This window comes from Ipomoea nil, unplaced genomic scaffold (genome assembly GCF_001879475.1).
Source record: "Ipomoea nil cultivar Tokyo-kokei standard unplaced genomic scaffold, Asagao_1.1 scaffold1590, whole genome shotgun sequence".
Lineage (NCBI taxonomy): Eukaryota > Viridiplantae > Streptophyta > Magnoliopsida > Solanales > Convolvulaceae > Ipomoea > Ipomoea nil.
Genome location: NW_017618018.1, coordinates 86,894 through 111,363, shown reverse-complemented (window position 1 = coordinate 111,363; position 24,470 = coordinate 86,894). Strand labels below are relative to the sequence as shown.

The window sequence follows — 24,470 nt, the reverse complement described above, 5'->3', positions numbered from 1 at the left end:
ATGATGTCTTGAACTTTCGCTTAAGTCTCCCGTGTTCCTTGTTGATATCATAATAATGTTATTCCTTGATGTTTACCATGTATTCAAGTCCCTTTTGTTGTTCATATGAGTGTGGATGTGTTCGGACATGAATTTGTGCATTCTTGGGACTTTTCCCGAAGTGATTCCTTCTTCATAGTCACGTTCCAGTGGGACCCTGGCAAGAGGTCGACCTCCCACCACGTGCCTACTGCCACGTTCCAGTGGGACCTTGGCAGGCGGTCGACCGCCCACCTTGTGCCCATTGGTACGGTATGTTGATTTCTTGACTTCTCATTTTATTGATCCATTGTGCGCTTGTATGCCTTCCTTGATGATTCCTTATGTGTTTAATATGTGAATAACGATCTATACTTGAACATGAAGGTTGGATTATTTCCTAATTATATATAATTAATAGATAAATACATAGGTACGTAGGAGCATATACATGTACGGTACGTAGTAATCCTTGTTCCCTAACTCAATTACCTAACAACGTCATAAACCCTATTACATGTTGGGCTTAATACTATACTCGTAATTCTAAAACACGTGTACATAGTTGTACACATACGTACAAAGTTTTGACCCAGAAAACGATCTGAGAGAAACCGGGAGAAATCTGGGAAACCTAAACCAAGTGGTCACTTCAAAACTATTTTTGGAAGAAATCTATCTTGACCCCCCAAACTATTTTAAAACTATCCTTCTAGACTTTGGCTCATGTTGCATGGTGGATCACAAGCTTCCAATGACTTGTCTGATACTCTCGATCATTAAGATAAGAACCCCTAAACAAACATTTATACATAAATAGGTATATCACTACTATTCTAAACATACTCCCCTAAAGCTTCTATTATATATATATATATATATATATATATATATATATATATATATATATATATATATATATATATATATATATATATATATATATATATATATATATGTATACGTTCCTAAAGTATGTAGTAATCTCAATTATATTCGCATAATATTATTATTATTATTATTATTATTATTATTATTATTATTATTATTATTATTATTATTATTATTATTATTATTATTATTATTATTATTATTATTATTACTAGTATTTGTCCCGTGCGATGCACAGAAAATATGTTATATAAATATACACTATATGAGGTTTATTCATATATAAAATTTTTGTTATTTAATAATTGTTATGTTTGAATTCCTATGATAAAATTATGAACATAAATATATTTACAATTAAAATAATATTTAAGGTGGGTGATTACTACAAATCTTAAACTATATTAAAAATTTAGTACATAGTATTTAATATTATAAATTTTTAAGAACTTAGTAAACTACAATAGTAATTGAATTATAATTTTAGAGTCACCACGGATCAAAATTTTTAGACCTTTGAGATTTCTAACTCTAGATGTAGCAACATACAATTGACCTTTAAAGACCAAAATCACAATCTTAGTTAGAACATTGATTTTTTTTCTTCCAAATACTATTGAATTAAGTGTGTAATCAATAAAAGATGAGAACTAATAATTCGAGAATATAATCTTAATGTTACTAAGCCTACTTCACGTCAATTAAGTTGGAGAGTGTTGTTGGATAGTATCCGATGAATCCACGAATAACGCATCTTTGTCTCAATAGTCCTCAATATGCACATCAATAATCTTAAATATTAAGCCACATAGCTATGCTATATATTAATTTCAAACTTATGGACTTTGGGGTTGCATGCATGCTTCTTAAAGCCATATGACTTTAAGATGTGAAAATTAAATGTTGCATTTAATTTTCACATCTTAAAGTAATTTTCACATCTTAAAGCCCATTTAATTTTCACAAGACTTTCACATCTTAAAGTCATATGGTCTTGTGAAAATTAAATACAACATTCAATTTTCACAAGACCATATAGCTTTATTATATATAGGATTATTATTATTATTATTATTATTATTATTATTATTATTATTATTATTATTATTATTACTATTATTAGTATTACTACTATTATTACTATTATTACTATTATTATTATTATTACTATTACTATTATTACTATTATTATTATTATTATTATTATTATTATATCCTAACCCTAATCACTTTGCCTAATCCTAAATAATACATGTGTACCCTAGCTATGTTAATCCTATATGTATCTACAAGTTTTAACTTAGTGTATCCTAACCCCGAAATATTATTCCGTACAAATTACATTACTCTTATATATATATATATATATATATATATATATATATATATATATATATATATATATATATATATATATATATATATATATACACAGTTATACACACATATCCTGAGATAACCCTAATTCTATATTTCCCCATCGCATAATCTCTCTGTTGCCACTCCTATCTTCCCTAAATAATTAAAAACTTTAGCCTCATCATCAGGTCATCAATTGATTCAGGAATCACTACAAGAAAAATCTCGATTTTCCGTCGTGAAAACGCCAAATTCCGTCGCAAATTGCGTTTTGCGACGGAATTTTACATTTTCGCGACGGAATCCATTCCGTAGTGTCAAGGCTTGTCGTATTTCATTTCGCGACGGATTATTTTCGTCGCGAGCAGTGGCGACGGAAAATGGTGACAGAATTTTTCGTCGCAAAGAAAGAGACGAAAACCATTCTGTCGCGAGTCCGTCGCAGTTTTGGCAAGGAAAATGTTTGTTCTGTCGCCATCGCGTAAAAAAATATTCCGTCGTGCAATTCATATTCCGACAGAAATAATCATTGTCGCGATTCCGTCGCTAACATTTCCGTTGCAAATTTTCTATTCCATCATAAAATTCTGTGGTAAAAAAATGATGGAACAAATTGTCGTCGTGATTCCGTCGCTAACGTTTCTGTTGCAAATTTTATCTTCCATTGCAAAATTTCATCGTTAGAAAACGACGGAACAAATTTCCGTAGTGATTCCATCGCTTGATATTCCGTCGCAAAGTTTGTTTTCCGTCATAAAATTTCGTCGTACAAAAAATAACGAAACTATTCACTACCGTGATTCCGTCGCATCGTTAAAATCATATTTTATCACAATTCTGCCAAATTATTATTTTTTAAAATTTTTATAGTTGTATTTAAAATGTTAATATGGAAACTAAAATATAATATAATTTGTTATATAAATGTGATACTATTTGTAGTTTAAAAAAAAAAATTAAACGTTAAAATTCATGTAAAAACAACAATATAGTAATCCATAAAAAAAAATTCAAAATCAAATTCAATTCGATTAAGATTTTTTCTAACTATCTTTGGAATTCCAAACATCATTCTACTTAGTCCATATTTCTTCGATGATATAGAGAGGTCTTGGCTTGTTCTTCATGCTGCTTATATAATCAACATTATCTTCTTTTTAGCAGCACTCCAATCAAAATACTTCTACAATACACAATATAAATAATATTAAGCAGGGAAAACACAAACTAATCAAACAATAAAACGAGTATCGTTCAGCAAAAAAAAAAAAAAAAAAAAAAAAAAAAAAAAAAAAAAAAAAAAGAGCAATCTTTTTGTTTTTATCAAATAGTAGAATTGCCCTTAATAAAATCCCTGCCATGTAGGAAGATCTGTCACACACAGCATGGTGCATAAGAATTCCTGCAGATACTGAAACATTGAAGGAGTCTACCATGTCTTTCATTGGAATACTGCAGTGCATATCTGACAATTCAAGATCCTCATTGCTTATTCCCCTGCAATTACAATTTCATTTACCATATTGCAGCTTGATTTGAGACATCTGGAAAAGAGCATAACCTACTCAAGACTAGTCAACTCATAGGATTCAAGAACAGAGTTTTTAAAATTATATGTTTCAGAACCAAAATATGTTTATTTAGCGTCACATAAATATGACAAAAATAAGGTTATGACAGTTAACAATATCACCCAAATAAAGACGTCAAATATATCGGACAAATTTTTTTCTCACAAACTGATCTCAGTGAACTGCATACACTAAAGTAGGGAATTAAGATTAAACCTATTCTCATTTCCAACAACTGCAGTAGGGCATGACCAGTCCATATCGTATACTGAGACCTAAAGAGCATGAAAATTGATTACAAAATGACACGTGCAGACATACAATATATATACATCCATTCCATTATAAGGAAATTCTATCCATAGTGCAAAACATGATTGAAAAAGAACTATATAAAAATACTAGATAGATCAAACTAAGAGCCCGTAACTTTAGCCAAAGCATGAGTTGTATAATTTGCTGATCTCGAAATATGACAAATAGACACAGAACTTAAAAGAACATATAAAACTATTTCTATTTTTATTTCTATTTCATTTTCTCTCAATTCTAAAACATACTTCACACATGTAATGTATAGTATTGAGATAAATATCCAAGACTAATAAGATAGAGACGTAGAAGAAGCATATATACTTGGATTGAAGTTTGAACTCTATTACACCACAATTATAAATAGCCATGAGAAAGAATGCAAAGAACATTTATTTCAATACATGTATAAAATGATCTCATTCTTTCTTTGCATGCTGCCGTTGCAGCAACTCAACAACTAAATTTTTTTATTTTTATTTTTTAAAATTAGCCTTTAATTTAAATTTAAATATTTATATTTTAGCTTTGTATGCACTTTAATTTTTTTTTTTCAGTTTCGTAGTTTAATTTTTGAGCTATTTGTTTCAATTAATTAAATATAGCATTTTCTGGATCATATATATATATATATATATATATATATATATATATATATATATATATATATATATATATATATATATATATATATATATATAGTTAATACCATATGAGGTCCTCCGAGTATAGTGGTTTTTCCACGTTTAGTCCTAAACTTTCAAATTGACCATCTATGGTCCTTCGACTTTCAAATTTAACCATTCGTGGTCCAAGTTAACCACCCATGGTCCTTAAACTATTAAATTTTAACCAACCATGGTCCTTTCAAGAGGACCATAGCTGGTTAAATTTCGAAACTTGAAGGACCATGGGTGGTTAACTTGGACCGCGAATGGTTAAATTTGAAAGTTGAAGGACCACAGATGGTCAATTTCAAAGTTTAGGACTAAACGTGGCAAAACCACTATACTCGGAGGACCTCAGATGGTATTAACTCTCTCTCTCTCTCTCTCTCTCTCTCTCTCTCTATATATATATATATATATATATATATATATATATATATATATATATATATATATATAGCTTTTTTTCGTATAGATTAACCATGGGAAAACCATAATATCTAATCTTTGGTCTTTGGTTTTTGATCAATGATTTAGGAATACATAGGTTAAAATTTTTCTCAGGTTTTTGTTTTTATTAGTTATGCAATCATAGAAGAACAAACTGGATTTGGAGCAAAGATAACAGAACTTGTTTCATTCAACCGCCACAACAGGATGGTAAACAAAAATATGAAATTAAAAAACTTGTTTCATACATTCATCACAACCAAATAAAAATACCAAAGATATCAAAGATACTACCAAACCAAAATATCAACGATTTCAGTCAAAAAATCAAAGAAATACCTAGATTCATAAGCGGTGTCGGCGTCGACAACGGGGATTCAACGTCGGTGTCTGCAGCAGGGAGTTTCGTCGCAACAGAGACTTGGCGTCGCAGCAGGAGGAGACACGATTCGTAGCAGATCGCAGCAGGAAGAGGAGACACGTTCATAGTGTTGCCGAAAATTTTGGAGGAGCGATGCAGATCGCAGAACGATTCGTAGCCTCACCGCAGACTCTCAGAGTAGTTTTAGTCTCTTAGGAATTAGTGATTAGGGATTTTCAGTTTGACTTAGATTTTAGGAAATTCGGTTTTAGTTTTTAATTATTGGTAAATAGTTAATATTCTAAATTACAATATTATATATATTCTAATATAAATTTTATTGATTAGGGGTTTTGGATTTTAATTTATTTTTAATTTTTAATTGTTAAAAATAATTTTTAAATTATAATATTATATATATACACTCTCACACACACACACACACACACACACACACACACACACACACACACACACATATATATATATATATATATATATATATATATATATATATATATATATATATACACACACATGACATCATTTTGGATTAATGATTACAAAAGATATACTACCCAAATAATTAATTGAGAAACTTAAATATTTAATTATTTTTTACATTTGTGTATAATCAAAATCTTCTTATATTTAAATATTGACATAAGCTTTAATTATTATCTTTAGGCGTGTGTTCACAATTCGGTGAAAATTTGTTTAACGATCGGATCGAAGAATTTCAATTAATAAGCTTTTAAACAAAATATTCCAGTTCAGTCAATGGTTAAAGATTTCTAAACATTTTGGTTATTGATAATTTGGTTATAAAGTATTGATTAACTAAATTAACAAATCGATTAAGTAATAGTTTATGTGTGTGTGTGTGCAAAAATAAATGTCCAACATTAGTACTCAATGTTAAAATCATAGTTATAATTTGTGTGTGTGGGTATTAATTTTTTCTATGCTCAAGAATACGTTTATTTGCTAATATGATGGCCGGTCATAGTTCAGTAAAGATTTTAAGTGGGTTCGCTTGGACTATGCTATGTATGAGGTGCAAAAATAAATGCTCAACATTAGTTCTTAATGTTAAAATTATTTTTATAATTTATTTTTTTAAAATTAATATTTTATATTTTTTTAAATCATAAATTTTATAGTTGTAGATGTAATAATTATTATTATTATATATTAAAAAGTGTACTTGACAATTTGGTTAATAATTATGGTATGATTAATAATTTTTAAAGTACAAATTTTAAATTTGGTAAAAGGGTTAAATATAATTATGATATCACTTAATACAAATTAATCGAAGTTTAACCGTGTAAGGTAATTTTGATTGGTAAGAATGAAAATATAGTATTAATGTAGAACTCAATAAGTATAGAAATGCTAACATAAATCAAGAGTACTAATCTTGATACACTCTTATAATTTGTTATTATAGATTTTAGGTATTTATGTTATAATAATAATAATAATAATAATAATAATAATAGTAATAATAATAATAATAATAATAATAATAATAATAATGTAAACTATTTTTATAAGTTTGATATTTATTTTTTACAAAATAACTAACTAACTTTGACTAACTAAAATGTAAATGAAATAAAATTTATTCACTCCATATTATATTACTCTAATATAATATCTACATATATTATTACAATTAAAGATATAAGTATATATATGGTGGATGCAAGTGCATAACAACAATAATGAAAAAAGATAATGGAAGTTATAACGGCTGGGGCATTCTATAGCGAAAATAAACGTTAATTAAAAAATTAAATATCTTCGCAACGGAAAAAATGATCATTGCAAGTTTCATCGCCAACCTCAAACGGCAAATCTCTCTTTTAGCCAAACATTACAACATAATTAATTCACGGTTCCAATTCCATTGCCATAGCACAATGGACATGTAGGGCGTCACATTTTATATCTCCACTATGTTAACATGTTGGCGACAGAATTGATTCCGTCATCTATTCTGTAGCGAAAATAAACATTACTTAAAAAATTAAATATCTTCACGACGGAAAAAATGATCGTCGAAAGTTCTGTCGCCAACCTCAAACGACAAATCTCTCTTTTAGCCAAACATTGCAACATAATTAATTTTCGTTGCCAATTCCATCGCCATAGCACCACAGATGTGTAGGGTGTCGCATTTTTTGTCGCCACTATGTCAACATATTGGCGACGGAATTGATTTCGTCATTTATTCTGTAGCGAAATTAAACTTTACTTAAAAAATTAAATATCTTCGCGACGGAAAAAATGATCGCCGCAAATTCTGTCGCTAACCTCAAACAACAAATCTCTCTTTTAGCCAAAACATTGCAACATAATTAATTTCCGTTGCCAATTCCATCGCCATAGCGCGACGGTCATGTATGGCATCGCATTTTCTGTCGCCACTATGTTAACATATTGGCGACGGAATTCATTCCATCATCTATTCTGTAGCGAAAATAAACTTTACTTAAAAGATTAAATATTTTCGTGACGGAAAAAATGATTGTCGCAATTTCCGTCGGCATCCACCGTCGTCAATTCATTGGCGCTAAGATTATGCGGGAGTATTTCCTACTTTGCGCCAAAAATCGCAACGGAATTAACTCTCGTCGCCAATTTTGTCGCAAAACCGAGACGGAAATATCAGTTGTTGCATTTTCTGTCGTTAATGTGGCGACAGAACATCATTTCGTCGCAAAATTCGTCACCAAAATTTTGGCGCCAAGATTTCGTGAGTTTTTTCTCACTTTGCGCCAAAAATTGCTACGGAATTTAATTCTGTCACCATTTCTGTTGCATTATCGCAACATAACGCGTTCTGTCGCAAAAACCATCGCAAAACGGCAACAGATTATGTTCTGTCGTGAGGTTTCCATCGCTATTCGTGATTTTTCTTGTAGTGAATTAGCAATCAAGGATCTTCAATTCTAAGTTTTTTAGGTATTCTGGGCTTCTAGAAGTAAGATTTATGCCTACCTAAAATTTATTTACCCCGAGATAAAATTGATTTTCCTTAGTGCTTGTGTGATCAAATTCTGTCAAGATTTCTCAAAGATAAATCTTTTAGTATTTATGAACCTAGGTTATTTTACTCGTAATTATTAAGGAATATTTGTATGCGGATTGCATGTTCAAATGGTAGGTGGAGATTTATATTTTCATGGTGTATGTATTGTGTGTCAAATCAGATAGCTCGCATGTTTATGTTAAAATTCATACTTACACACATTCATGTATATATAAAGCATGATAGACAAAACTGTATGTTTTAAGACATCCCACTATGCATATATACAATATTATTAATTGCAAGCAATCTGCATATACGTGCCAATACTTGTATACTTAGTATGCCATGAACAATCTCGTATAACACCTCGTGTATTCATGGTGTACGAATTAGACATAAAGTATTCGTCTAATAAGGATTTTGGATGAATAATTTATTTACACAAGTCACTAATCAATTTAGGAATGAAATATTTAAAAAATATTTTGACTAGTTTTTTTATAAAATGGGTTTATTTTGGAAGAAATATTTTGGGTTGTTACATTCTACCCACTTTAAAAACAAGCTTCGCCCCCGAAACTTAGGCCGAGGTAGGGAAAGGAGCATTTGGATGGGATTTCAAAAACACAAATTTTGTAAGTGTCGATGAAGGGTTCGAAATCAGGAGAGGGTTGTGAATATTGGAAAGCAACTCTAGTTTTGGAAGGAAATTCAAGAGGGTTTGAGAATAAGGATTTGGAAGAATCATGCAAGCATTCAAAATACAAGCACTACTAATATTCCATCTACTAAATGAAATTTGCTAAGGCTTAAAGGAACTTAAACGATTGCCTTGGGGCAAAGTCCCTTGGTGCATCACCTTAATAACCAAAACTCAATCCTTGCCCCTAATGGGCCATCTCTAAAGGAACCTTAATTCATTCTTTTACCAAGTGTAGAGAATCCTAACTCCACACTCCTCTATAGTTCATTCATTATTTAATAACGTGGGTCATTGGTTTTGACCTTTCTTTGTTCTTGTCTCTTTTGACCTTGATCGTCATTCTTAGGAGCATTGCTAGAATCACACATCTCATAACCTTAGTCACATTACTTTCCTTATTCTTTATGTCCTTAGCATTTTTTCAATCTCAACGCTCAAACTTCTAAGTTTTCTGCATGGAATCTAATGGCGATCCTCCAAAACTTTCCTCACATCCGTTAACAACTCGCTAATCCCTTCAAAGGTAAGGTACTCACGATTATCCATCAGATACAAATCTTACTATCACTTGTTTGGAGTATTTAGTGCTGCCCTTGTAGACTGTTTACCTTCTCACCCATCACTGATATAACCATGTAGTAAAAATCCAACTTTCATAACATCATCATATTCACTTCATCATCATTAAATCACTCATAATTTCCACATTTATAATCATAATCATCCTTAACCCATCATTACATCATCATACTGAAACTTCATTATTAGGCATGATCACCGTCTAAATATAATTAGCTATAATCATATCTGATCATCCTCATCCTTATTAATTAGTAATCAGTACTTCATCATTGCAATCATTTCACATCATAATCCATCCATCATTAACATCTACCAAGTCCAGCATTAACTCATCACTAGTATTGTCCCGTACGATGCACGGTTACGTATTATAACTATTGTTTTAATACTATGTTAGATATACAATAGTCTAACTATAATAAACCATAGTATATGAGAAACCTGACCTCGTATGATAGCGGAAGCGATAGCCGTGTATCTCCAGACATAGTTGATGTTCCTGTTGTGTTGCCTCTTAACGGTAGACCGTTAGCCATGTTTTGCCTCAGACCTGACTCAGAACCCTAGATGGTGTATTGGTGTCTACTGAGCAGTCTGAGTACCGTAACTGAATGTGCTAACATCAATCATCCTGTATCCCATCAGTCCAGGATTATATTAGGCACAGAGTTTGGTTGACTAACAACTTCTAGTTATTCAGTCCAACCATACCACTTAATAAGCCTAGTTAACTTGCACCACTTAATTAAGGCCCTAATATATAATATATAATATATATTATTAGGGAAAATCTTACATTCTCCCACTTGGTGCAAGTACTAGCACAACCTTCATCAAAGAACAAAACACACGAATCATAGTGATATGTCCTCTATTTAATCAGAGTAGTATCCATTATGGTCACATACTCACATGCATTTTAATTCTCCAACTTAGGTCCTTTATGAACAAACCCTATGTTTATTCTCGGTACCTTAAGGGATGTTTCTCAAAATACATTATGTGCACAACTAAAGGAGAAAACACATCCAAATTGTACAAAAGAGTACACTGTATGATCCCTAAAACTTTATAAGCATGCCTTAAGTAGAGATCTCTTAATGTTAGCATAATGCTAACTATATTCCATGACTTCTTTATAAGTTAACTTTAAGTACTATCTCTAACAGCTAAGAGCTTGGAGTTGACACGTCTGTCACTCCCACTCATCAAAAATAGCCAAAAGATAGTCAAGTCACAGAAGCATTCCAATAACTTAGACAATAAACCAAAAGTCTAAGTCCATAAATTTGGAATCTTAATCATACACAATAACTTTCCAAATAACTTCAATGTTCACTTTAAATGAACCGAACATAACGAGTCTTACTTATATGTCCCACAAAATTGTTTTGAGCCTTACAAACCAAAATGGCCAGGATCAATTTTGAAGAAACTAGAGACTTTATTAATCACTGAATAATTTATTAAATGACAGTGCACCACAAGTTAAATGTTTTTGTTATAATAAATTCCTTAATATTGTTACAACATTTTCATAAATATGTTGCACAACCAAATGTTCAATAATTTGAACTTATGAATTTATATGAACAAATACAAGATTAATACTTGTGGAATATTTTGGACTTATTGTCTGACATACAATCAAATTTAGGATGTATGAAGCCATTTAAATCCATAAACTTTAGTGGAGTAACTTAATGATCTTTTTCTAAATGATCACTCCCACTGATTAAAATATTCTTCCGCGAAATTAATAAAGTGAACTTAATAATATACATTCTCATAATTGATTTATTGACCAACTAACAAATGAAGACATAATTCCCCACCATTAGTTGGACATACTAAATAATCAATTTTGGTTCCAATTAAAGTCCAACTAAATAATGAAGATATATTTCCCCACCATAGTTGGACATACTAAAAGAAACAAAATACATCTTTCAAAACCAAGTTAGAATTTGGCTCAAAAGATACATTTTAACATTATTGGAATCAAGAGGTATGTCAAATCACGTAACTTACTACAATTAGTCCGAAGAACCGAGCAAGATTCGTGGATTAATTAATAGAATTGACTAAATTTTGGGAAGTGACCAAAAAAACATGTTTTGTCAATGCAAATCATGAAACTTAGAATTATAATTGAACTAAATTTATAAATTCTAAGAATTGTGATAAAATTATTATCTAATAGGGTTGAGGGATTTATTGACATAAAACTTGCCTGTGGGCTAAAGTTTTAATTCTATTAAATCCAATTAAACCCTTATGATAATATTCTATCTCAATTACTAAAGAGCCAGAAGAATCTAGTGACATAAAACTTGCCTGTGGGCTAAAGTTTTACTCAATTAGATCCAACTGAAAAATTATTTATGATGAAACCATTATCAAATGAGTTGAAGAATCAAATGACATAAAACTTGCCTGTAGGCTAAAGTTTTATTTAATAAGATTCATTACAACCATTATGATAAAACTTAAGAGATCATGTTCCTTTCTTAATCCCTATGGGCAAATTAAGAAATATGACCTAAATTTACATCATAAAATTAAACTTCATGATAGAATTGGAAATTATTTACAAATAACCATAAAGTAAATAAATAAATTTATTTCTATCATCACTGATAAAACTACTAAACTACATTCCGATACATAATTGCCTGTGGGCTAAATTATGACCGTAGTTCAGTATTTCATCCTGATTAATTATTATACAAATATAACGAAATTGCCTGTGGGCTAAATTCCATTATATTACATACAATTAATCACAAATGATATGTCCAAAACTTTATGTGATCAAAATAAACCGCTTAATATATAATTTTAACAGATTAAGGATGTTGTGGCTACTCCCAAACCAAATTAAAATTATAAGATCACTAGACAATTATCAATTCCTTGCCTAAACTTTATGTGATTGAAACTTAACAATCTTAGGTAGCTGAATATGCTGTAACATTTTCTTAATTAACCAAGATTGAAAACTCAAGATATTTCAGTAAATTAAAGATGTTTTGGCTATTCTTTAATGAACCGAAATCAAATCACATTGGCAAGGAATACCTAAAATTTTGACAAACAGATTATACCAGATTGTGATGGGAAAATCTAAATATACTCCAAGGAAAGGTGGTTAGAGACTCAGTCTCACTGAAAACCAATTCCTTAAATAGAGTATCAATTTAAGGAGACTAGTGGCACAAGATGTTCTTAAGCCATGGCCATTAAAAATAGTATGTCTCCCCGATTCATATATACTTAATGTATAACTGTTTGGGGGTATGAACCTAAAACTGTAGGGTATACACCAGTAAACTGTATGGTTCACCTATGATTAAAGCTTAAATGGTGAACTAAATTAGCGGGCTAAACGTGCTTAACTTCAGGCACTACTGCAACTAAAGTTTATGCATAAGTCCAACTTAAATAAGAACTAATATAATTTCATCTCAAGTATGCATTGCTAAAGGCATAATAAAATTGCATAATTTAAAACATAATATTATGCTTAGGACAAATATGCATAAAATTAAACATTAAACTCATATACTCCAAATAAATTGCATAACTTAAAGCAATTTACAATATGAGATTTTAAAGTATAAACTTAATATTCAAACACCCATGAGTCCAAACCAAAAGAGACCCAACATTTTGAATAATAATATACTGGATATATACTTATGTAGCAAAATTGCAAATAATCAAAATAGCAATAAATAGCCATAATAATATTATCACATTATGTAGGAGACTAAATATGGAAAATCAACGATTACAGCCGCTAACCTTTATAAACGTTTTCGGATAAAATTTTAAAAACTTAATAAAATTTGAAGTCCAAAAAATATTAATGTCCAGAAAATTATTTTCTGAACTGGAGTATTGTCACATAAATTTATTTGGAAACAGTTCAGGGTGCATAACTGAATACCATAACAATATTAATGTTATCATTAATTAATTATTAATAGCAATAAGTAACGTTATAATCACTATTAACATTAGTAATAATGACAAAACAAATTATGGTAATGCGCCTTAAAATGTTTCCATTTTTGTAAAGATAAAATATGTGACTAGTCCAAATAGCGGTTAACTATAACTGTAGCACAAATTATCAATAACAACCATAAAAGATAATTAATGGCTAACCTTAATGATGCAAACCGCATCTCCCCATTGCGCTAACAACGATGATGATCCACAGGAGAAGAAAAAACTCCAGAATTCTCCCATCTTCACTGTCGGTGTCAGTAGCCTCGATGCAGCGTCCAATAGTAAATTTAAAAAATTTATTGGTAGGACTTAATTACCAACATTAATAGTCATGTAAAATGAAGTGGTAATCATGCCAATGTACCAAATATAGCAGATTACCATGAAATAATAATTATTATGAAAGGTAATAAAATGGGACTAGCCCCTAAACTTAATAACAGTAATTAATAATGCCAATTAATAATAACTACAATAAAGGCAAAAACTGTAATTAAGGGATGTCAAATACTAATCTCAATTTACCACATAATAATTAATCATGACTGAAGGGAGACTGAAGTTAAGGTAATAACAAAATTATCATTATGCAGACAATATACCAACTATATTGTTTTTGCCATAAAATTAAAGACTTAATATTATTATTAAGGCCTTGAAAACTACTGAAAGATTAAAATTTAATCGACTTAAACAATAATTTGTAATTCTTAATGGCCAAAATAAGAATTAAATCCTTAATGTCTCGAAACAGGCCAAGACAATAATTATAGCACTTAATCACTCAAATTAGACTCATAAACCTCAATGGCCCAAGTGAATTATAACATGGATAAAAAATGGTCTAAGTACTGAAATAGACCAAAAACTTAATATTATTACCAACGATGAATACCAAAATATGATAGTTAGTAATAATTAAAACTTAATAAACATGTTATAAGGAGCTATAATTATTATTAAAATATCAATCAAAATGGTGGGATCTATACTTTAATGACCCAAAATAGGTCTCAACTAGCTTGTTCAAAATAGGTTCTAAAGTCCCAGAGACACTAAAATGTGCTCAAAATTAATGGAAAACCAAAACAAGCTACCTTAATAGACCATAATGTCCAAAATTGGCCTAAGGATCTAAAATTGAATGATAATTAATAATGAATTTATGAGTTAATAATATGCTAAATCCAACCTTAATGCATGCTTTTACGAATGTATAATTATAATAAAAAATAATTATTTAATAAATATACATAGCATGCTTTGATTTTTCATATTAATATATTATTAACCATAGAATTATTACCCAAAATTGTTGAATGGCATGTCATGTAAGAAATGGAGGTTGACGTTTCTCTCCAAGATTCTCCGCCGGCCGCTGCTCAGCGGTCACCGTCAATTCAAGACCCTCGGTTACGGAACGCCAAGAAGAACAAGCGCACTGCCTCTGCTTTAGATTCGACTCCCCTGTTTCAGGCAAACTCGAATTCTCCACGGCCGATCTTACCGTCATTGAACCATGCAGTAGGTAACCCCCAAGAACCAGAAGCTTGGGGAACACCGCCTTCTTCGTTTACTCCCCAGGCGGCAAGAGTCTGGACGCGAACCTTGAGGACACGGTTCGAGCGAAAAACGTGGACTTTGAAGTGGCGGATGAAGACTTTACGGTTGACGAATCCCCAGTAGTCGAGATTTTAGACGCAGAAAGGGAGAGGATCAGACGCCCGTTGCGACGATCCCTTATCATCAGATTACTTAGCCGTAGGATAAGTTATCCCTACTTACTCCAGCGCCTTCGATCACTCTGGAAACCCGAAGCTCCTATGCAACTCATCGCGCTGGAACATGACTTCTTCATAGCCAGATTTGAGGCGCTGAGTGACTACGAAGCCGCGAAATTTTCTGGCCCTTGGATGATTTTCGATCACTATCTTACTGTGCAAGAATGGAAGCCCAACTTTGATCCTCTTGATGACAAAACAAACAAGTTGCTCGTCTGGGTCCGATTTCCGTCTCTCTCAGTCGAATTTTTTTATGAAAGTATCCTAAGAAAGGTTAGCCGGAAGATTGGACGCCCGGTGAAGGTGGATTCAACAACCAGCCTTGTCTCTAAAGGCAAGTTTGTGCGGGTGTGTGTAGAGGTTGACATCTCAAAACCGCTGCGCTCTAAGTTTACAATCGAAGGGAAGGACCGACCAGTCGAATATGAAGGTTTGCATCTCATTTGTTTTGCCTGCGGCATGTACGGCCACAGGCTGGAGCAATGTGGCAAGACGATCCCAAACCAGGACGAAGTGGATGGTGGAGAGGAGTCGACAAATATGGCACAACTTAGACCAGAACCATCTCTGCCTATCCAACTGCCCAAAGGCCCTGATCTATCCAAGGACTTTGGGCCTTGGATGGTGGTGACACGAAAGAAAGCTCCAAGAATTCCTCAACGCCAGACCACTCGCGGGAAGAATCCAAGAATCGAGACGCCCCACCGCCCTCCGCCGGCTCAAGCTGTCCAAGCTGCCCAAGATCCGGTTGTGCCATCACAGTCCCGCTTTAATCCTCTGGCCAACCTTCAAGAAGAGGCAACTGATCTTTCTCTCGCTGCCCAGATGCCTTCTTCATCCAGAATCACGCAGTTGGCACCAGTCCGGACAAGAGAGCCTTTCATGCAAGCACAGGCCTCTCGCAGTTTGCCAGTGTCAATGCAATATGCGAGAGGTACACTTTCTATGTCAAGCCCCCACCGTCGTCCTACTCGACCCTCTTCTCGTGGAAGAGGTTCGCCAGGCCCTTCGAATCAAGCAGCAGCCCAGTCTGAACATGTTGTTGTTCGAAGTAATGACGGAGGGAGAACCATATCAACTTCGACTATCCTGCAACCAGACGATACTATAATGACTGGTCTAGAGGACACATTCCTGAATGTGCCCCCGGATAAGGCAGTCGACCCTCAGAACTCGACTGATCACCTTGATGCAACCATGGATGTTTCCGAGTACTCTGATGCTCACCTTGACCAGGGGGATTCTCTCCCATCGCACTCCTGAGTGCGCTCGTTCTCTCAAACTTTGTATTTTATGAAGCTGATCACTTGGAATTGTCAAGGAGCGGCATCCAAGTCTTTTTCCCGCTCTCTTAAACATATTATTCGGGAATTCTCCCCATCTATTTTATGCCTTCTTGAACCCAAAGTTTCAGGTACCCATGCTAATAAGGTGCGTTCAAGCTTTGGATTCAGCGACTGGCTAAGAGTAGAGGCAGTGGGTTTTTCCGGCGGAATTTGGGTCCTTTGGAATAACACTTGTTCTGTTCATTTTGTCCACACTCATCCACATTTTGTTTTAATGCAGGTGAATGAAGGGCACGCCGAGCCTTGGCTATTTGCAGCCGTGTACGGCAGTCCTTCCATGTTGCTTAGAAGAAAACTCTTTTCAGACTTAACTCATAATAACATGAATATCCGCGGCCCTTGGCTAACAGCAGGAGATTTCAATGCTGCGGTGAACCCGGAGGAGGTGAGTAACCCCGCTAACTGGCAGCAAGCTCGTTGTGCAGATTTCATGGACTGGATCTTCCAGGAAGGTCTCATGGACCTAGGCTTCACAGGCTCTAAATTCACTTGGATGAGGGGTGTGAACCAAGTCTCTTTCAAAGCAGCTAGATTAGACCGCGGATTGGAAAATCAGGTTCCCGATGCCTCGATCACTCACCTTCCAATGTTTGGTTCAGACCATTCTCCCTTTGCTTATCAAAACGGATAGTCCTCCTAGTGGCCCCAGATGCAGGTATTTTAAGTCTAATCTAGCCTGGTTTACTAACAAAAACTTTCTGCCTTTCATCCAATAGGCTTGGGATATATCAATAAGTCTGGAAGATAACAAGGCCAATCTAGCCCATGTTTTGACAAACTGGAATAAAGAAATCTTTGGCAGAATTTCCCAGAACAAGAAACGCATTTTGGCTCGTTTAGGTGGGGTTCAACGTTGTTTAGCAAATCGCCCTTCACCGGGCCTCTTGAAGCTAGACCAAAAGCTTAGGATTGAGCTGGAAATTTCGCTGCACCAAGAAGAACTACTTTGGTTCCAGAAATCCAGGGAGGAATGGATTGTCTCCGTGACCGCAACACCCACTTTTACCACCTAGCAACCTCTGCGAGAAACAGTATGTCCAGGATTACTAGCCTAAAAGATGATGCAGGAGTTTGGATTCAGGACGACTCAGCTATCCGTGACCATATCCGTCATTACTTTGAAGATCTATTCAAGGCAGATTCATCAGTCCTTCTAACACTCCCACACGGCTCCTTCCCTCCAATCCAGGAACCTGATTGGCGGTTGGTTAATTTACCTTTCTCCCAGGAGGAGATTAAACAAGCACTCTTTGACATGTCTCCAGCCAAGGCTCCCGGACCGGACGGTTTCAACGCTGGATTCTATCAACGGACATGGCACATTGTCGGGGATTCAATTATTTCCTTTGCTAAAGAATTCTTTGCGAATGGTACCCTGCCAGAAGGAAGCAATGACACAGTTATCACATTGATCCCTAAGGTCGCCAATCCTGAAACGGTTAAGCAACTCCGCCCCGTTGGCCTTTGCATTGTATCCTACAAGATCCTATCCAAGGCTTTGACCTCGAGACTCAGAGACATCTCCCAAAAGCTAGTAGGCCCCTACCAAGCTAGTTTCGTACCAGGTAGGCAAATCTCGGATAACATTTTGATCTACCAAGAAGTCTTAAACTCCATGAGAACGAAGAGAGGCTCCGATGGATGGATGATATGGAAAATTGACTTTGAGAAAGCATATGACCGTTTGTCTTGGGAATTTATCCAAGATACTCCCGAAGACATTGGCTTCAGCCCTCATTGGATTAATAATATAATGTCTTGCGTTCGGTCCCCAAGATTATCAATTGCTTGGAATGGTGAACGATCAAGCTGGTTTAAACCCGGTCGTGGCATTCGCCAGGGAGACCCTATTTCCCCTCTTTTGTTTGTACTTTGTATGGAAAGGCTTAGTCATTTAATTGAATCTGTTGTGACTGTAGGACAATGGAAGGGAATCAGGATGGCAAGACAAGGACCCATCCTCTCACACTTATTGTTTGCAGACGATGTGGTGCTTTTTGGAGAAGCCTCCGTTGAACAAGCAACAATCATGATCCAGTGCTTGGAAAAATTCTGCCTATCTTCTGGGGAACGTCTCAACTTTCATAAATCATCTGTATACTTCTCAAGCAATACGCCAACCGAAATTCAGAAAGCAGTCTCGAATGCCTCGGGTATCCCCATTGTCCAGGACCTTGGGAAATATCTAGGGGTCCCTTCGTTGCATGGAAGACTCAAGAAAGACACGTTTGCTGGGATTATTGGCAAAGTACGGGATAGGCTTTCTGGCTGGAAATCGAGGTCCCTCACCTTAGCCGGAAGGACTGCCCTTGTGCAGTCGGTTCTCTCTGCAATCCCCTTCTACACAATGCAGACTACACTCATACCGAAAGGGGTGATATTAACCATTGAGCTATCATTCGGAGCTTCCTATGGGGGGGTAATGGTGAGGCTAGGAAATGTCATCTGGTCAACTGGAGCTTAGTCACTCGCTGTAAGGCCAATGGAGGCTTAGGCATACGCAGGCTCGAGGATATGAATGCCGCCTTCCTTGCGAAACTAGAATGGAGGCTCATGTCTGGTGACAATTCGTTGTGGGCTTTGGTGGTTAGGAGTAAGTATCCTGCAGGCCATTCTCCCTTGCTATGGCGTGCCAAGAGGAACATGTCCAACGCTTGGAAGGGGATTCTCAAGAGCGTCCCCATTTTGCAAGCTGGTGCAAGAAAGCTTATCCGTGATGGCAGACTTACCCGATTCTGGCTTGATACATGGATTGGAAATTGTCCTTTAAGTGAAGTTGCTATTGGTCCAATTTCGGACCTTGTTAGGCCTTTGACGGTCTATGATTACTGGGAGGAATCTTCCGGTTGGAAATGGGAGACTTTCATCAATTTTCTGCCAGAGGAGAGCATCGATATGATAGCATCTGTACTCATATGCCCTGAGAATAACCTGCAGGATCAAGTGACATGGTGTGAGGAACCCTCTGGACGTTTCTCCGTATCCTCTGCTTATGCCTTGAAGTCAGGCGACTCGGTAATGTCTTCAAACGCAATTTGGAATGACTTATGGAAGCTCAGAGTACCGAATCGGATTAGGACCTTCTTGTGGTTAGCAAGACACAACAAAGCCATGACGAACGTCAACAGAACCAAACGTGGCTTCACCTCTGATGACAATTGTTGGACATGCCCCGATATGTTGGAGGATATTGAGCATGTGATGAGGAAGTGTCCTAAGGCAGAGGCGGTTTGGAATCGGCTTCATCCAACCTTTATGGCGTCAACCAGCTCCCTTCCCTTCCTCGAATGGTTCGACCAAGGGATAAGATCTATTAATCAGAATAAATTCCCTTCCAACTCTGCTAGCCTGTTTGCAGTTACCTCTTGGTGGATCTGGCGGTGGAGGAACGACGCAATCTTTAACAATCATGAGCTCCCCATCAATATGAAATGCAGCGGGATCTCTTGCCAGCTTAAAGAGATTGATTCTGCCTTTGCAAGATCTATCTGCCCTATGGGCTTACTGACTGCTCCAGCTTGGAATGCCATTGCTTGGTCGAAGCCACAAGACCCCTTCATCAAAATGAATGTTGATGGCAGCGTTGATCCATCAAATAACTCTGCAGGCTGTGTAGGTGTCGCGAGAGACAAGTCTGGTGCCTAGATTAAAGGGTTCACTAGCAATATTGGTACATGCTCACCATTAATGGCAGAAGCTTGGGCCTTACTAAGAGGAATACAGCTTGTCAAATCTCTAAATATCCAGCATGTTATTTTCAAGACTGATTGCAAAAGCGTCGTTGATGGTATATTATCTAACACCATGGAGACCTCCAGGGCGCATAATCTTTTCCTAGCCTGCAGACGTGAACTCTCCTCCATTAGAGACTGGAGAATTGCCTGGATCCCCCGTGAACAGAACCGCACAGTCGATGCCCTCGCTAAGATGGCTATCTCCCGTCGCCGCGGTGTGTTTCTCATACTTCTGCCCCCTGTCGAAATATTGCATGTTATTAATGAGGACCTACTGGGTATTCCTATGTGGAGGCACAGTCTCCTGTAAATAACTCTAGCTTATTTTTGTTGTTTGCAATATATTGGGTATCACCCTCCTTTCCTTTAAAAAAAATATATTATTAACCATAAATTGTAAAACTTGACACAATTCAATTTGCACCTTAACATTAAATTAAAATTCACACGACAAATTAAAATTTAATATTTACCCCAAATTGAATGATAATTTAATAATGAATTAAGGAGAAATTAAAATTGAACAATTAAGATAGAAAAAGTCCAAATATGATAATGAAAAAACTGAAGCAAACCCAAATAAAACCAAATAGGCCCAGATTTTTTATTTTTTTTATTTAAAAAATTATTATTGGACCAGGTCTGCCCAAATGGGCCTGACCCGGCCCAATGCATTATCCATTACCATCTTCATCTTGTTCAACTTTAACCCTACCAGCCTAGCAGCCTGCCATGAAAGGAGACGCGGCGTCGACAAACAGTAGCCACTTAAGATTTCACCTTTTCGAAGTTTTGATCCAAACATCGAACAAACTATGAAGTTTTTGAGATCAAGATTCATAATTGAATCATCTGAACATTTCATAGTCGTGGTCTGCAACTTGGTTCTTAAGCCCAATAATAACTCAAGTAGTAGGTTAGAAAAAGGAAGAAACTATATTCCCTTAATGCCGATATTATATTTCAGCAATCCAAAATCAATCACAATTAATTCATACAAAATATACATGCTAAAACACTTAATTATATCAAAACTAATTATGCATGCAATTGTGAACCAAAGCATATACAAAACTTGATGTATATGAAATTAATGTTGATTTTAGGCAATAACAATCAACTAGGCAGATATTGATAAAGACTCTGATACCAAATGTTAGATATACAATAGTCTAACTATAATAAACCAAAGTATACGAGAAACCTGACCTCGTATGATAGCGGAAGCGATAGCCGTGTATCTCCAGCCATAATTCACTGCTGGAAATTATCATTTTTCCGACCTCTTTTCGACCACCTAAAATTTGATCGCAAAAATTGACTTTTTTTCGTTTTTTCGTCCGGGTGGTAGCGTTGTCGGAAATTGGTCGGAATTTCCGACCACAGTTACGAAGTGGTCGGTAATTTCAATCACTTTTTATATTGTGACCGGAACAATTTCGCTAAATATTTAAATTAATCTCATTTTCCGACCACCAAATACGGTGGTCGGAATAATTTTTTTAAAAATCGCAAACAGGCCTAAAAAAACACTTGGCCCTTTGCGCAGCTGCCCAATGTATAAATATCTATTATATCTATTTTTCCTAACTCTTTTTCTCAGCTAGATCTAAAGATCTTCTCCTTAATCGCAGATTTAAACCTTTTCCTCCCTACCTCTTCCCCTCAAACGCTTATTTCAATTCAATCATTCTCCTCCTTACCTCTTCTCCTCAATCACAGATTTAAACCTTCTCCTCTCCAGTTCTTTTCATCGAAGGACGACACCTCCTCCCTTGCTCTTCTCCTCCATCGACGATGCCTTCTCCTCCATCGACGACGCCTTCTCCTCCTTAGCGCTTCTCCTTGATCGACGATGTAACGGTTAAGATTCTTTATTTGTTAATCTATTGTTAGGGTTCTTTGTTTATATATAATCTATAGTTTTTAGTTATTTTTAATATAATCAGAGAGATATAAAAGAACGAAGCTCCAAATCTGATTCAGAATAATTAGGGCATTGGCCTTCACTTCGAATTGGGGAAAGTATCTTCTTAGCTTCTAAATCTATCAAGCATTCAGGCAGGCTATCTACGATAGAGAATCCAGAAAACAGTATGTATGACTTTCTACTTGTATTGATACATACATTTTGCTATAAAAAGATGAGCATGATATATATGCTATAAAAATGTAGATGATGAATATGTTCTAGAGTGAATTTTACTTTTAACAGTTATGATGTGTTTGTAGTTTATACTTTAGGAATGGTTTGCACTTGAGTTGGCTCCTCTCTCTATATAATAGAAATGCAAATGTTAAATATTTTTTTTTTTACTTATTTCTGTATAAATATGTGGTATTATATGTTATAATATATAATATATATTATATATCTTTGGGAGGTATGGTTACTTGGTTTTTCTAGTTCTGTGAATTGTTCAATATGATTTATTGGAATGATTATATTTAACTATATTTTTAAAAACTCTCTAAGGTTTTGCTATTAATTATAATCTTTTTAGTTGCCAATGATGAAGTAGGAAAATTTTGGTTGGTTTGGTGATATTATAATTAGACTATAATTGGCTGTGTATGTGGTTACATCTGCTGGATGGTTATACAAGTCATCTACACTCTATCCTGATTTGGTTTCAAATCTATTCATGTGAAATTTAAATGCTCTCTTCCTCTATATGTTTTGTCTTACTTTGCTGACCAAGCTATAACCTTTTTCTTTTATGTGTAAAAGTCATCATTTGGTTTTGAATATGTTCATTATAAAATGTTAATGCTTTCTTCTTATTCTCATTATATCTTGCTTTGCTGGCCTAGCTATTAAGAAATTGCAAATTTGTGGTGTTCTATCGTTACCACATTTGGTTTTAGTTTATGACACAAACATAAAGAGGACCGAATTTATATTAGTTCATGACTTCTATTTCCTTAACAAGTGAAATGTGAAAGAGTAGTATTCAAATGTGCACATTGTTTTGGTGTATCGTAGGGATTGATTAGCGAAAATGACAGGGATACAATTCTAAAAGGTCTAGATGAGATAGAAAGGCAGATTGAAGCAGGCAAGTTCTTGTGGAGGACTGACAGATAGGATGTGCACATGAACATTGAAGCAGCTCTTACTGATTTAGTGGGTGAATCTGCAAAGCAGCTCTTCTTACACATTATCCTACAATTAGTTTGGATATGCTGTCACGTGTTCATTCTCGGAGCTCTATGTACAACAATGATGCCTTGATTGCTAAGAGGTGCCATTTACATATGCTAATATATCGATTCTGAATCTTTGCTACTTTAGCACTTCATATACAGTTTTATGCATGACAAATTATTGACTTTAAGATATGCTTTAGGCACTGCTTTTATCAGATTGGAACATATAGATCTCTTTTTCTAATTGATTTAACACATGACGCTAACAATTTTTTTCCCTAAAGTAACCCTTGATCTTCTGTTCTTGCATGATCATTGGATTATATTATCCTAAACTTAAGTAACCTTAATCTTTTGTTATTGCATGATTAATGTATTATCCTAAACTTATGTTTGATACTGGGAAATTGAATCTTTCGCCTTTTTACTCAAGAATGATTAAGATCAAGAACACTTAGCAGGTAACTAATCAAGTAAAACAGGG

General features: G+C 34.6%; 1 protein-coding gene and 1 long non-coding RNA gene across 2 annotated transcripts; both read left to right on the top strand.

Annotated features, from left to right (window-relative positions):
• The first annotated feature begins 17,316 nt into the window (after window positions 1–17,316).
• Window positions 17,317–18,115, top strand: LOC109190884. The gene is made up of 2 exons (XM_019341486.1): window positions 17,317–17,658; window positions 17,819–18,115. Exons 1-2 carry the CDS (start codon window positions 17,317–17,319, stop codon window positions 18,113–18,115), a joined length of 639 nt encoding a protein of 212 aa, XP_019197031.1.
• A 4,490-nt stretch (window positions 18,116–22,605) lies between these two features.
• LOC109190885 lies at window positions 22,606–24,110 on the top strand. The gene is made up of 3 exons (XR_002055808.1): window positions 22,606–22,699; window positions 22,786–22,930; window positions 23,823–24,110. It is a non-coding gene; the product is annotated as an uncharacterized LOC109190885 (long non-coding RNA).
• Window positions 24,111–24,470: the final 360 nt, after the last annotated feature.